Genomic DNA, 14840 nt, shown 5'->3' with positions numbered 1-14840 from the left:
TTACTTGGAAAGCACCCAGAGCGGCAGCACACAGCGCTTTAGTTTCAATGAATGCACCTCTCTATGTGGTCTAACTGTATAATGCAGTCCGAATAATATGAAATCAGCGATGTGTTTTGTTTTTTTCCTTTCTTCACTTCCTCCTTCATATTTCCTGAATCTTTCTTTTCCTCACCTTTACTGGTTTTAATCAGCATACAGGCTTGAAGTGTAATTCCAGCGCAAAATCATCCCATGGTCTGTAGATGTACACAGAGCAATATAGTTTGTCTGCAGAATCATACAGAGGATTCTGATGCCGCAAGCAATTTGCACACTCCTTTGGACACACAGGAAGATTCATCAGTCAGATATGTGTTTTGCAAAACTCCTCTGAGGCTAATGCAGAATAACGGCAGTGGAAAAAATGACATTACATTACATTACATCTATTTTCCAAAATGTTAATCAAGCTACAGCCAAACAAACCTATTTCACACTGAGGTTGGCAGCAGAGCCCAAACAAGTCATGTGTCTCATCGAATATGTCTGTCCCCAGGACAAGTTAATCAGGCTGTCTCTTCGGCCCCGTTTCATTTTAGATGAGTTTCTAATACTCCTGCCAGGGAAATCTACAGCTATCAGCCAAGCAAATATAATTCATGCATCTCACATTTATCTTTTAGACAAGTTACTCAAGCTGTAACCTATCACCAGTGTCTAGTCAGTTGATTACCTCATTGGAATGAGTCCAGCTGAAATATAGGTGTATTGATGCTACACTTTTCTTTCAGACAGGTTGTTGTTGCATACATATTAACTTGGTTAGAAATTCTTTAGGGCAGCATGGACATCAGCATCCTTTAAGTGAGCGTGGGAGCGTTGGACTTCTGCATATGGAAGAATTAAACAAGTGGTGAATTCCTAAAGTGTGACATTATCCAATAAACAAAATATCAATTAAAGATGACAGCAGTCACAGGACTGTGGTGACAAAGAGGCCAGTTGGAACTCATCTAAAATCTATACAGCAATTTAACTTAAGCAAAGAAACGACATAAAACATAGACCCAGATGTATGACCTTACATTAAAAGGAGATGGACCAGTTATTCAGAAGATTAATATTCCTTAAAGATCCTTAAAATGTATATACATCTTTATATATATATATATATATATATATATATATATATGTGTGTGTGTGTGTGTGTGTGTGTGTGTGTCTTCATTGTACGTCATAGACTGTGTGTGTGTGTGTGTGTGTGTGTGTGTGTGTGTGTGTGTGTGTGTGTGTGTGCGTGCGTGCGAGCGTGCGAGTGTGGGTGCGTGTGTGCGTGCGTGTGTGTGAGCGTGCGTGTGTGTGTGCGTGTGCTTGTGTGTTGAATACTAATCTTTAAATAATTGACAATCTAAGCAAAAGCTAAATCCAGATTGGTGTACAGAAATATGTAACATCCTGAATTTCCAACTCTCTAATGTGAAATAACAAACTTACGACATAACGACATAAAACGAAATGCGATCATATTAAACTTTATTGCTCATAATAAGATGCTGATTGAGAAAATAGGTCATCAGGGCATTTAAAGACCAGACACTGCCAAAACAACCTCTCATGAAGATGAGCTGGCTGTCATTTTGTTTTTTAATACTTTGTCTGAAAATCATTCAATTATGTCTCAAGCATTCATTAAAAAAACTATTACTGAAATACAGGAATACATTAACTCATAAATGCACTGTATGGGGGCTATTTAAGCCATTTAAATGGCTGATATGTCCATGGCAAATTCGTTTAATTTCACTTGTTTGTACTGTGGTCATTTTACCTAAAAGAGTCATTAATGGAAGGATGAATGGGGTGGCACACAGTGTGTTGAGTTGCGAGTAGCAAAGTGCATTAGTAGATTGATCGGACAAGTCTGTTGCATCTTTTTGTACATTAACTGGTACAAAAGGTACAGGGATCATTAATCCATCCTTCAAAAATAAAGTCAACAACTATACATTTGGGATGAAAACAACCTGCTATGTCGGTTTGTGAAGGGAGGTGTTTATAAGAAAACGACAGTGACCAAGCGAACCCATTAAGCACTATTAACTTTCCTTTAGTTGTTGTGTCACGCCCCCAGCAGTCCTCACTAATGGAGGCAGTGGGAGGACCATCTCTCTGGCTGAGTGTAATGATCCTCGTGCTGCTTTTGCTATTGTTAGTATTGTTGTCAGGCCGCTGCTGAGGGCAGCAGCCCAGACCCCCACAACTGATCTGGTCATCTCCACCGCTGCCCGACAGCTGCAGCACTGAGAAGATTATCAAGGGGTTAAATGTAATATCTGAGTGATCAGTGAGCTTTATCTCTTTCATTTTGTCTCTCAATCTCCTGCTCCCATTCATTATAGCTTTCCCTCTGTCTGTCTGTGTTTTTTCTTTCCACTGACATACAACTACACTTTTCCGTTCCATAATCTCACATTTGTGTCACCAGCCTTTTAGTATTTGCAGCCTCTGCACAGCGCACAGTCACTCAACTAACCACCTCCTTGTTTCCTAATGCCAGCATTAGGGAGTAGTCACATGCCCGAGGTGCTGCTGGGAAGAGAGAGCGGGAGCACCGATGAGGCGGATGATGTGATGTGTTCAGACAAGAGGGCCCAGTAGCAGGGGTGGAAGGACTGCACCGGCCCACCTCTGTGGCTCTGACAGCGAAGATGGACACGACACTGCCAGGGGCCCCTGGAACATCGCTTAAGCTCGTTAGCATCGCCACCAGGCCTTGAAGATGATGAGTTCTGAAGAGGTGATTAAGCCAATGCTGAGATCCCTTATAGGCTTCAAAGCACATTCATTCACAAGGTAGGAGAGGAAGGGCATTTGTAGAGAGAACCACAGAAAAGGCCTGGAGGGGTTGTTCGAGTTCAATATGGTCACTGTGCTCAAAGAAAGTCCTTCATCAAAAGAGCTGATATGGCTGCGGGTGCAAGCATGGTTTGGAACAGGTCGAGGTTGACCTTAAGACATCTCATGAAAAATGAAAAAGACTTGGTGGTGCACGGAGGCTTAGCAGAACAAGACACATACAATGCAATCCCTGCGTCAAAACATGCTAGTCATCGTAGATTTTCCTCCCACCCCTCTCTATTTCTTGTCTGATCAGCTAATATAGTTCAACATTTCAAAAATCCAAAAGGTCCCATATTGTAAAAAGTGAGATTCTTATGTATTTTTTATTTATTTATTATAAAGCATGTCGAAGTGCTATGTAAATAGGAGGAGGGGGGCTTAAAGAGACAGGCGCTAAAACTGGCAGACAAGAAGATGAATACAGGTATATTGAGACAGATAGTATGAGAAAAATAATGTGTTTTTTGAATATTAAAGCATGTAGTATGAACTTGATAATGAGCATAACATGCCCCCCCTGGAAAAACACAAAAAATAAGACTTGACTGTACAAGCACTTGTCGGAGCTTTGCCGTGGATCTCTCAGCAGGTCTGTGATATACCAGAGTTTAAACAATGTGTATGCGACTCCAGCTCAGACTGAGCCCAGAGCCCGCTGCCAAACACAGAGGTCCCAGAGATGAGAGTGAGTGGCATTTAAGCCTCCAAACCAGCTAGCCATCTGTGCTGGGTGCCACATAATCTCAACAGGAAGCAGTCAACGCTGTACATCACATCAACTTCTTGTCTTCTTGTCTACCGCAGCACAGTCACCCACTGAATTTTGTCATTGAGTACACTAAGGCAGAAAGATTTAGGGTATCCATGCCTTATGTTATTTAAATTTGAACATGTACCGCCTTTTTAGAAATAAAGGATTTAGGTGTAAAACCTTTGTTTCACCATTAGAGCCTCTTCAACGGTAATATATTTATCAGACAAAGTCAAAATGGTATTGTCTCAGTTTAATCATCCAACGAGGCTTAGTATTCTCAGATGGCTCTTATTTGTGTGGGCGGATCTTTACAATGGTGTGTTGGGGTTAAGCATCATGCTCAAGGGGACACTCTCTCTCAACATGGATTACAACTCTCTCAACTATTAGCTACTTCTACAAGACCTTCCCACACGCACGCACACACACACGCACACACACGCGCGCAATAAGAAACACACGCATCTCCCGGTCTCTGTCTTTTGGTTTGTGTCTGTAACACCTCTTATAAACACTCTGTCCTTTTATGTGCAGGCATTTTAAAATGCTCGCTGTTGCTAAATCAACAGAGCGTAGACTGAATCAAGAGGGCTGAGTACCCATGTTGCAATGTCAACTGCAAGCGATTCAACCAGTAGTAATTGCCAATTCAATCAATGTGTCAACAGCAAGCAGTCTCCAACTAAGGCATGTAGACAGGAGGAAGAAGAATGCAAACCATGGAAGAGGAGCACTGAAACGTGGACAGAGGGTGGTGAAGGAAGGTGCATGTCTAGATTCATCCTGATTACAAGTGAAACAAGAGAGACAAGAAAACTAGACAACCACAGTGTCACATTATTATTAATGTTAAAGGGGAAAATTCTACATATCTGGCATGTCACCTAAATCTGTATAATTAAAGAGTACAACAAAACACCTGAAAGAGCTGAAATAAAATAAAGCACAAGCCAACAATGAAATATTTCTGCTTTCACCATGCTGGCAGTTTAACAGGGAGGTGAGTCAGGATGACACAATTCACCGGCTTAATACATTTGAAAAAAGAGAACAGAAGGGTGGCGTACAATGAGGTGTTTGGGGGCCTGTACTGTGTGTGAGTGTGTATGTGGGTGTTTGCAGAACTGGAAAATGTTTAAATAGTACCAGATGCTACACAAAACATTTTAAGAAAGGAGTCCGTAGTATGACTCAATAAATTAACGTTTGTAACTAAAATCACAAAAAGATGTAGTTATGGGTGATCATATAATTTTATTTACTTAAGGTCCCATATTGTAAAAAGTCAGATTTCTATGTCTTTTTTTATTAAAAAGCAGGTTGAGGTGCTTTATAAACACTGTGAAAGCATCAACACGCTTCATCCACAGAGAAATGCACACAAAACGTATTCAGAAACTGTGGTTTAAAGAGACTGGTGCTAAAACGGAAAGACAGAGGGTGAATACAGGTATGTTCAGACTGACAGTATGAGAAAAATTGTGTTTTTTAACATTACATGTTCTAGTAGAAACCCAAAATACAAATATGAACCTGTATCTAAGTAGTTAAAATATCTAAGTAGTATAGGAATACAAGGCTGTTATTCTTGGTAGTTTATTAACGGAAAATAAAACCCTTTTAGTTAAACAGTGACTGTACAAATATTGCATACTTTGGTATGATATTACTACTGTTAGTTCCCAGTAATGTGTTTCAGTGGGCGTAGTGTGTGCATCCTGGCATGTGCAGTATGTGTGACACGCATGTGGGCGTATGAATCTTAATTCTTGCACCAGTACTACATGTGCGCTGGCTTTCTGCAAACACACAGTACATACAGCAAAAAGAAAGGTGGAAGTATTAAAAGGCAGCAAGCAGCTGATTGAGGCCGGATGGGTGTTTGAATCTGTGATGGTTTACCATCATCACTTTGGGAGCAGCCAGGCTGAGCATGGCAGGCTTGGATGCATGATGCCGACAGCCATCTGGCTTTGGATGGGACTCCTGAGGGAGACACAGGCTGGTGCCAACCTTCAGAAAACACTTCCAGCATGTTTGGGAATGAAAATGACATGTTCATCTATACTGTGGCTGTGTGTGAGAGCAGCAACTGTGTTCCTGCAGAGCTGTGACACATTCACAAATACTAAATTTTCTACATATGTTCCCTGTATGTCGGGTGTGTCTTCAAGGGTAATGTGGTCTCAAGCAAATTGTAGTCCTGAATGGAAAAATAGAAAGACATTGATTTAATCAGTGTAAAGCTGTTGGACATAAGAAGTTCTTCAACTGAGTCAACACTATGCTCCAGTTGGGCAAAGAAATGTTTGAAAATGAATATAGTTTTCAACGGCTAGTTTTCTCATTATTAACATTTCATCGTGCGCTTACCGCACCCCTTACTGCATCCTGTGATCTAGGCACATAGAACTGAGCCCAAATAAAGTTACTGCAGATGGTATTACAGACTGTTTAAAGTTCTCTCTTTGCACAGTATCTGACTGTAATTGCTTTGTCACAGCAATGAGGTAAAAGTTAAATAATTATAGTAAATATGTTGAGGTAAAGAAGTAATGTACACTGGCCTTATTTAAAGGGCGCATATTGTGCTGATTTTCAGGTTCATACTTGTATTTTGGGTTTCTACTAGAACATGTTTACATGCTTTAATGTTAAAAATTACTAAACAACACATCATGTTTCTCATATTGTCTGTCTTACTATACCTGTATTCACCTTCCGTCTAAAACACTTTAGTTTTAGCACCTGTCTCTTTAAGACCCCCTCCTGAAAAGCCCAGTCTGCTCTGATTGGTCAGTGCTTCTGGGTCTTCCACATCTGTGTTCTCAGTGTATCTGCACCATCACTGCAGATGGGGAATGACTGTAACACAGCACTGTAGCAGCACTTTCTAACTTTTTATAGTATAGCTGTGATATCACAACCGTACAGAAAACCTGACGGGCTTGTTTATAAACACAGTTTCTGATTACAGGATGTTTGTGTCTCTCTGTGAATTGCGTGCTTTGATATCTTCACGGTATTTATATGGCACCTCAACCTTCTCATAATCAAAAAGACATGGACATTTTTACTTTGAGACCTTTGAGCTTTGTATTGTTTCTGGCAGATCAGAACCAGGAAAGACCACAGCTGAACTTTACTTTGGTTACACATCACCAGGATATGCTAATATTTAACTGAAGTGTGTCTAATCTATCTCAATATTCTAGAGGATGAAAGAATATTATTGAGAAGCTAATAAGTGTGTTTAAGATGAAGACACAAGTAAAAAGGTTTGACTAAAACTGATATGAGTTGACAGAAGAGTTCATGTTTGATATGAGGGACCAGATGTGTTCAGAAAGGGTAAGTTGACTTTTTTTGAGTTTAAGTTCAGAATTTGATTCCCTAATAAATCATATCTAATACTAACATCTCAAATACAACTTGCTCCTGATACTCAGCTGCATACAAACAGAAACCTGCATGGTGAAACATTCATGCTGCTGCACCTATGCATTTCTCCTCTCACACACAGGCATCAACACACACTTACCTTATGTGACATGAGGAATCAAACACAGCACTCTCCCTGCCCCACACTGCATGAACTATTTATAATGTTCTCCCTCATTGAATTATTGATGAACTGTGTTTTCTGTTTCTCTTCACTTTTTCTACAGTTCTCTTAGAACTTCAGTCCTTTTACTAATGATCCAATCAGGGCCTGTGTGTTGTTCTAGACAGATAGCACACTTCTATATCATAAAAATAGACACATTGAGTCAGATCAGTACGCCTGTCCAACCGTGGGAGAGCATTGTTAGGCATATGGGAAAAATAAGTGAGACCGCTGGATGAAGTGAAACATAATGCATTGTGTCAAACACATCTCTACCTACATATATTCACTGAAGAAAAAGTGAAGGCATGGCTATATCTGCCTCAAACGGCAGGAGAAGTCTGGGCTAATGGAAGGAGAGATTCAGAGATGAGGATTGACATGCAGCGAACTGTAAATCAGACTGAGCAGAGACACTCGAGTGAAAACATTTTATGTTCTATTTGCAACTATACTTTGGGGAGACGACAGTGACACGAGGTTGGTTTTAATCTCCTTGAGAAGCGTAATGAGGGAGGAAACAGTCCCAAAACAAGGACATCTTATTTACTCAGAGCCACACATGACTTTCAGCACTAATTGATGTGAAATATTGTGGGCTGTAACAAACAGACAGCTTCTGCTCACTCATTATCACTTATTCTCACTCCCTTCCTCCTCCTTCTCAATCTATCACCTCTTTCCTTTCTCTCCTCCTCCGTTATTCTATTCGTTCTCACACAGACGCCGGCTGGCATTCATCATCTCATTGCAGATTAAAAAGCGGCTCAGCCTAATTTGCTCTGAATGAATTACACACGGCGTCACTCATTGGGGGGGACAGAAAAAGTATTTGTATGAATATTTACAGCATTATTCTAATTTCCCCAAGTTACATATTGTTTTTAAAAATCCTCCCTAATTACTGATACAGAAAATAGTAGAACAGGATGTCTATTACAAGTCATGCTTTAGATGTGACATCGGTGCAACGGTGGTGAACACTGAATATGCAGCATTTCAAAATTGCATATTTTTTATTCTTTTATAGTAAATTTCTACAGATTCTTTTTCACCTTTGATTTATTTTCAGTCAAGATAGTTTTAGTTTCAAGAAAACTGACATTATCCAAGTCAAGTAATTGTTTTTTGTTTTTTGGTTGTTTTTTTTGGGTCAGTCAGTGTGCAGTTTACTTCTGGGAACATTTAGGTCACCTGAAACAAGATTTGTTTAATATCTAGTCTCGCCAGAAAATGTGGAACGTTTATGATTTAGAACATTTTATAGAAAGTGTTGCTACAGTTCCGGTACGGGCAGTCATACAGAAAGGCTGAATGCACAGATGAGGAAGAACCAGGCTTTTTCAGGAGGTGAGTTTAAAGAGACAGGTGCTGAATCAGAGCATTTTCAGACAGAGGGTGAATACAGGTATATTCAGACAGACAGTATAAGAAAAATAATGTGTTTTTTTTTTTTTACATAATATCATGTAAACATGTTCAAGTAGAAATCCAAAATACAAGTAGAAATCTGAAAATGTGAATAATATGTACCCTTTAATACAATTCTAGTAATTGGAAAACAGTTGCACTAGTTGTTCAGCTACTGAGCACAGATTAAGGTCAGGGTTTTTTGTCTATCATCCAAATTGATACACTGGAAAGAAATTATGCACCAACAGGCTTTGTCACCCCACCATTGCGAACACAAAGCGCAGCGATTAACATTCTGTCTGCAACAGGCGAGAAAAGAAATCAGAAACGGAGAAACAGAAAAGTTTGTAGAGATAGAAGAAGATGAGGAAGAAGAATGTACCAAACAGGCTGTGGAAATCAAGCTGAGAAACCTAGATTCAAAGTACAAAGCCTCACACCATGTCCAAATAGTTCTCACCCATTCTGGAGCGACCAGCATGCCAGCCCGCATGGAATAACAACAAAAACTGCTCACAGGTTTGGAAAGAATGCACCTTATGCTGGAATGAGACTGAAGCCAGCAAAGCGGAAACAAAACACACTTAATGACAGAATATCTCATGAAAAACAGAGCAACATCAGTCTGAAAGTTTTCTGTAGACTCTAGACAGCCGAGCATGAAAAGGACTCCTGACAAACAAATTATCTCTCTGTTTCCATAGCGATCTATGAATGGCCTGTGCTAGTGCCTGTAACAACCAGATGCCTGGGAAGACAAGGCTTGCCCATAAAAAGCCAGCGCTCTGCAGAAAGCCTGTTATTACTGCTATCATTCAATTGGACTTGATTTGCATAATTAAACTCTGTTATTGCCTGGCTCTGGAAGCAACAGCACAGCTCTGCTCTTACCAACTGGTTTTCCACCATGACAGAGGACCAGGGGGCACTTCAGGGAGGAATACACCCTCAGCTGACCCTAGATGTGACTAATCAATACCGAGATTATCCATTAAATTGAACTTGCTCAGGCTCCGTTTTCTGTAGATGGGTCATATATTTCTGTGCAGCTCCCGGGGTACAGTGCACACTGATGAGGTGATTCACAGCCTGGACTTCACTCCCTTAACTACATGAAAGGCCCTGACAGAGCAGAACAGAGCAGGTCCTGACTGAGAAACAGAGAGAGAGAGAAAGGCAGAAGAAAAGAGAAGAAGCTCAGGCTTACGGGGTATTGTGCATACAAGCTGCATACAGGATCTGCAGCTTGAGTAATATCCAAGATCCAAATATCAACCCTTCTTGTGAAGAAATGTTGTACAATTTATTTGCATGAAATATCTTTGAAATAATGCGTTGGTCCCTCTCTGTTAAAGAATGAGCATGAACAAGAATGGACCATTCATTAAAAATACAAAGAAACAATAAGATCCACAACAGACATACAAAAACAGGATCATGAAGAACCTCAGAGAGCAAACAAGACAATTGTTGGACAATTCACAGCACCTGAAGCCAAATACTTGATTCATGGGCACAAGAATCCCTGGTAAATTGCAGCTATTCACTCCAAGACCAGGCTGCCACAAATGCATAACAACACAACCCATTGAACTGCACTATGACACTGCAGTTTTCACAGAAACTTGTCGATAAATCATTACATTTAGCGAATGCATGGTCTGGAAGCCGTTGCAAACCAGTTGACACTTACACACCAGTTACACACGGCTGAAAGCCAAACAGATCAAATCAGAGTCTTACCTCGACTAGGTGTGGAGTGGGATTGAATCCACACATGTTGCACACTTGGTGGTGGCACTGTGTGCAGGTGTTATAGTTGGGTTGTTCTGCTGTGTTGCCGATGTTAAGGTTTGTCTTGCAGAGAGGACAACAAGCTTTGGGTTTAGAAGAGTCCGGGGGAGCGGGCTGTTGCTGCTGCTGAGCAGGGGCCCGAGGCCCTTGCTGTGCAGGCTGAGGTCCTGAGGGTTTACCTGCCCCGGGCCCTGGACCAGGTGGTCCTCCTGGTTTGGGGGCCGTTTTGGGGGGCTGTTGTTGAGGTTGAGTAGTCTCAGATATGAGAGTGCTGGCTTGGTTAAGAAGAGAAGCACCAAAGCCAAACAACTTCCCAAAAGTCTGCTCTGGAGGCGGGGGCTGTCGTGAAGGAGAGCTCCCCGCACTGCGAGTGTGGTCCTGGCGGGGGTGCTGGGGTTGGTGGGCAGGAGAGTTGCGGGACAGATCAGGCTGAGACGGGGCCTTGGCCATGCCGGGGAGAGCGACTGCCCCTGGGGGGAGCTTTATTTGTTGCTGACCTGGGCCAGCTGGACCAGACTGTTTGGTAGTGCCAGGTCCTGAATGGGCCTGTGCTGGAGGATGGGCCTGTGCAGGAGGCTGCATCAGAGGAGGGGGTTGCGTCTGGGGTTCAGGCAGGGTCGAAGTATCAGGTTTAAGTTCTGGTTTGGCTGCATGAGAAGGAGAGTGTATCTGTTGCTGACTCTTGGAGCGTGGTGTGGTCATGTCCATCCCCAACGCTCTCTGCATCTGACAGTTCAGACATAGCCACTCCTGAACCTGTGAAAGAAAAAAAAAGAAAGAAAGAAAAACAATGACCTTCATCTTTAGGTACATAAGTGAATGTGGAAATTAAATAAATAGTTTCTTATGTCATTATGTAAATGTTAGATAAGAAGAATGGTTACACTCCTATGTCTGTACCAAGCCCCAACCACAGTGACTTCCTGGTTGATCCAGAAAGGAAGTGCTGAATACTGCAGTTCGCCAAGTGGCCACTAGGGGCATGTTTCATAATAGAACAATTTCAATTGATATTGAAATATGCAGTTTTCACATCAAAAAAACAAACATTCTAGTCTGCATGTTGTCAAGTCAGCTGGAAGGACGTATCTCCCTCCCTCCAACGTCACATTTTTTTGTATGAGAGGAAATAAGGCGGAGTCAAAGTCTGTCAGGATGGAGACTCCCAAAGGCGAGGACAATTGGATCAAGTTAAGAGAACGGACCTCGGCATAGAGGCTAAGTCCATTTTTTATACAGTCTATGGTCTGTACCCTTTGTACGGATTAAATAAACTAAATATAATGTGTTAATCAGTGAGTTTTAGAGGTTCTGGTAGACAGATTGTGATACCTTTGGACGGAGCCAGGCTAGCTCTCCCGTCTGTAAGCTAAGCTAACCGCCTGCTGATGGTAGCTTCAAATTTACTATGCAGAGTCAAGAATGGCATTAATCTTCTCATCTAAAAAAGAAAATATTGCCAAAAATCCAGCTATTCCGTTGATAAAAGGTTTAACTAACAGGACTATTGTATCTTTAAACAAAATAAACCATAACTTGGTTGTTTCCATCTTCTCCCTGTATTCCCCTTGGTTTCTAGTTTATGCTCCATTTTCTTTCCACAGTCCAAAAAAATTCAAGTAACAAGAACTAAAAACCCCAACTTGCCTATGGGTGTGATTGTGAACATGAGTGTGTTGGTCTGTTTATGTGATGGGTTGGCTGCCTTCCCTTCCCCTCATCCAATGCATGCTGGGATAGCCTCCAGCCTGCTCTGAATAAGAAACATTGTGCATGGAAAATTACTGAAGGAAAGAATAATTGTGAATGATGTAAAATATCTCATTGAAGAAGGAATTACGCCTCCCCGTGCCTCTGCATGGACATTTATTTGTAAACATAATTTATCCATAAATAAATGAGTAGGAAATGTGACAGACAGGCTTATCTCTAGACTTCTTCAATAAATCATGGCTGCTCCTGATTTATTATCTTACCTCGCATCTTTTCTGTGCATCTCTTTCCTTTTTGCTTTCTCTTACATTCCCGCTCATTACACAACATTCTCCCTTTCTCATTAAAATTTCTCACACCATTCTCCTGGAGTTCCTCCTGCTGTTGTCATTTCTTTTATGTCTTTGCTTCTCCAATCTTCTGCTCTATACTGGCACCATAAGAAGGTGAAAGTCAGAAGAGGCCCTTGTGATGGCACATGGCACACATGATAATGGCATCCTGGTGGTTTAGACAGCTGCCACACTATTGTAGCTGTCTCGGATTCATGATCATTACATAATGCCTTAATGCATTATAAATGCAGTCAGAGAAAGGTTGTGCGAGGGTCGGAGGTCTGGGGCACAAAGGATGAGGTGGGAGGCCCGATTGTCAGCTTTTTTCTTTATACCTCCATTTTAGCCTGTAAAGGTGAATTCATAAAGACTAGGGTTTTAGTACTCTGCAAGATGCCGAAGAAAGGACTGAAAATGCAGGAAGATCTCTTCACGTCTGCTGTAGCATCAAATGTCTCTGTAAGCCTGTGGCCACGAGAGGTCGATATTCACACACACACACACACACACACACACACACACACACACACACACGCACGCACGCACACACACACACACACACACACACACACACACTACACAATAAGACTGTGTCAATACAACCCTATAGTCAGGACGGCTCATTTAAAGGCTCAGTTTCTGAATACAAGTTGTGTGGATTGATCATTTTGATATTTTCAGAGTATTTATATAGCACCTCAACCTGCTTTATAAAGAAAAATCTAACTTTTTTCAATGAAACCTTTAAATACTTCAATACTATTTCAACAAGAACAACCAACACAGTTTTACTCTACATAAATTTTATAATCCAAACTTTACGATGACTGTATACAAATACTACTATAAAGGGTTAATAGAACTGACAATGAATTTCAAGTGGACAATAACACCTTAATAATTAAAGGTCTAAAAGTGTTTGGCTCTAGCATTTGTGATTGTATGCTGATGATATGCTGAGTCGTGCTCACGTTATAACTTGTAATTAGTTTCTTATAATTGCAAGAGGTAATTGACTGCCTAGAGTGTTGTTCCTATTATCTGTTAAGACATTTCATAAAAGCTATCACAGTAGTTGTCATTTCACAGTTGGGCTACAGTGAGTCACTGAATCTAAAGTCTAGTATCGCTCCACATAATGCCAAAAGCTGACTCATTGCTGTGCTTTGACTTTCAGTTGAACAAGAAACACAGTAACTGAACCCTAGCTGATATCACCTAATTTCACCGCAGCCTGACAATCAGACTGAACTTCAAATTCGTTTCACTTCATTATTCATTTATAATTATTCAGCATCTGAATTACTGAAAAAATCAAAATGTGGGCAGTGATTCAGAGTTCTGGAACCAGACTAATTTCGTTGGCCTCCGGTGATTAAAATCCTTGATGAATTGATTTAGAAAATGTACCTGGTAGGTCCAGCATGCCCTGACACAGACCCGTCCTTAGAGGCAGCCAGCACCTGGTCCTACCAAACCGAACCAGTCAGTCAGGTCAGCAACTGCCCTGCCCTATTTCTCAGTCTGTCGGTTATTCAGTCGGTCAGTCATTCAGTAAAACAGTAGCCCCCCTTTCCAATCTTTGGTATAAGGAGTGATGAGGCCATGGTTTTCACTGTCAATCAGGGAAGCTGAGAAGCCGGGAGGAAAGGTGAACCATGGGGACGCTCAGAGTAATATGTCAGAGACTTACAGGTATGAACCCCTCCTTTCCATTGATGCATTACTGTCCTTGATTTTTTTCTTTCTTTCCAAATTGCAGTTAATTGCAGTTAACGGGGGGGGGGGGGCAAGAAAGCAACTGCGGGTATGGCAGGCATCTATTTATCAATTCACCGTGTCTCTGCCTCATCTCTCCATCTCATCCCTCTCTGCGTCCCCCTTGTTATGAGGCAATCATGTGGATCTTTATGAAATCTGATCTGTATCAGCAAAAAAAAGAAGCACACTGCACACTCTGTCTCCTGCCCTCCTTCTCTACCAGCTCTCTGCTGCAGCCCTTACATCTTGCTCTCCTTCACCCATCTTTATTGTCTCTTTTAATCTACATCTCTCGAAATTACACCACTCCCTATAACTCTCTTCCTCCATCTTTATCGCAAGTATACCTTTTTGATGGGTCTCATCCGGCCTTGCTTTCATGCATGATCAATTCCTGCCTTAGCTTGCTAAATGTGTATGTTGTGTGTATGTGTGTGTGTGTGTGTGTGTGTGTGTGTGTGTGTGTGTGTGTGTGTGTGTGTGTGTGTGTGTGTGTGTGTGTGTGTGTGTGTGTGTGTGTGTGTGTGTGTGTGTGTGTGTGTTTGTGTGTGTGTGTGTGTGTGTGTGTGTGTGTGTGTGT

At 41.4% G+C, this 14840-nt stretch overlaps 1 protein-coding gene across 1 annotated transcript in view; it reads right to left on the bottom strand.

Moving 5' to 3' along the window:
• Positions 1–14840, bottom strand: part of bsnb (bassoon (presynaptic cytomatrix protein) b) — a gene marked incomplete at both ends in the record, with an annotated part of 62499 nt that overhangs the window by 27352 nt on the left and 20307 nt on the right. Inside the window, 1 exon segment of the mRNA XM_083939565.1 lies at positions 10401–11207. Within this exon segment, the coding sequence (XP_083795691.1) occupies positions 10401–11207 (807 nt within the window).

This window comes from Echiichthys vipera (assembly GCF_963691815.1).
Source record: "Echiichthys vipera genome assembly, chromosome: X".
NCBI classification, from domain to species: domain Eukaryota; kingdom Metazoa; phylum Chordata; class Actinopteri; order Perciformes; family Trachinidae; genus Echiichthys; species Echiichthys vipera.
The sequence above is the reverse complement of the archived record's forward strand: the minus strand, read 5'-3'. Positions and strand labels throughout refer to the sequence as shown.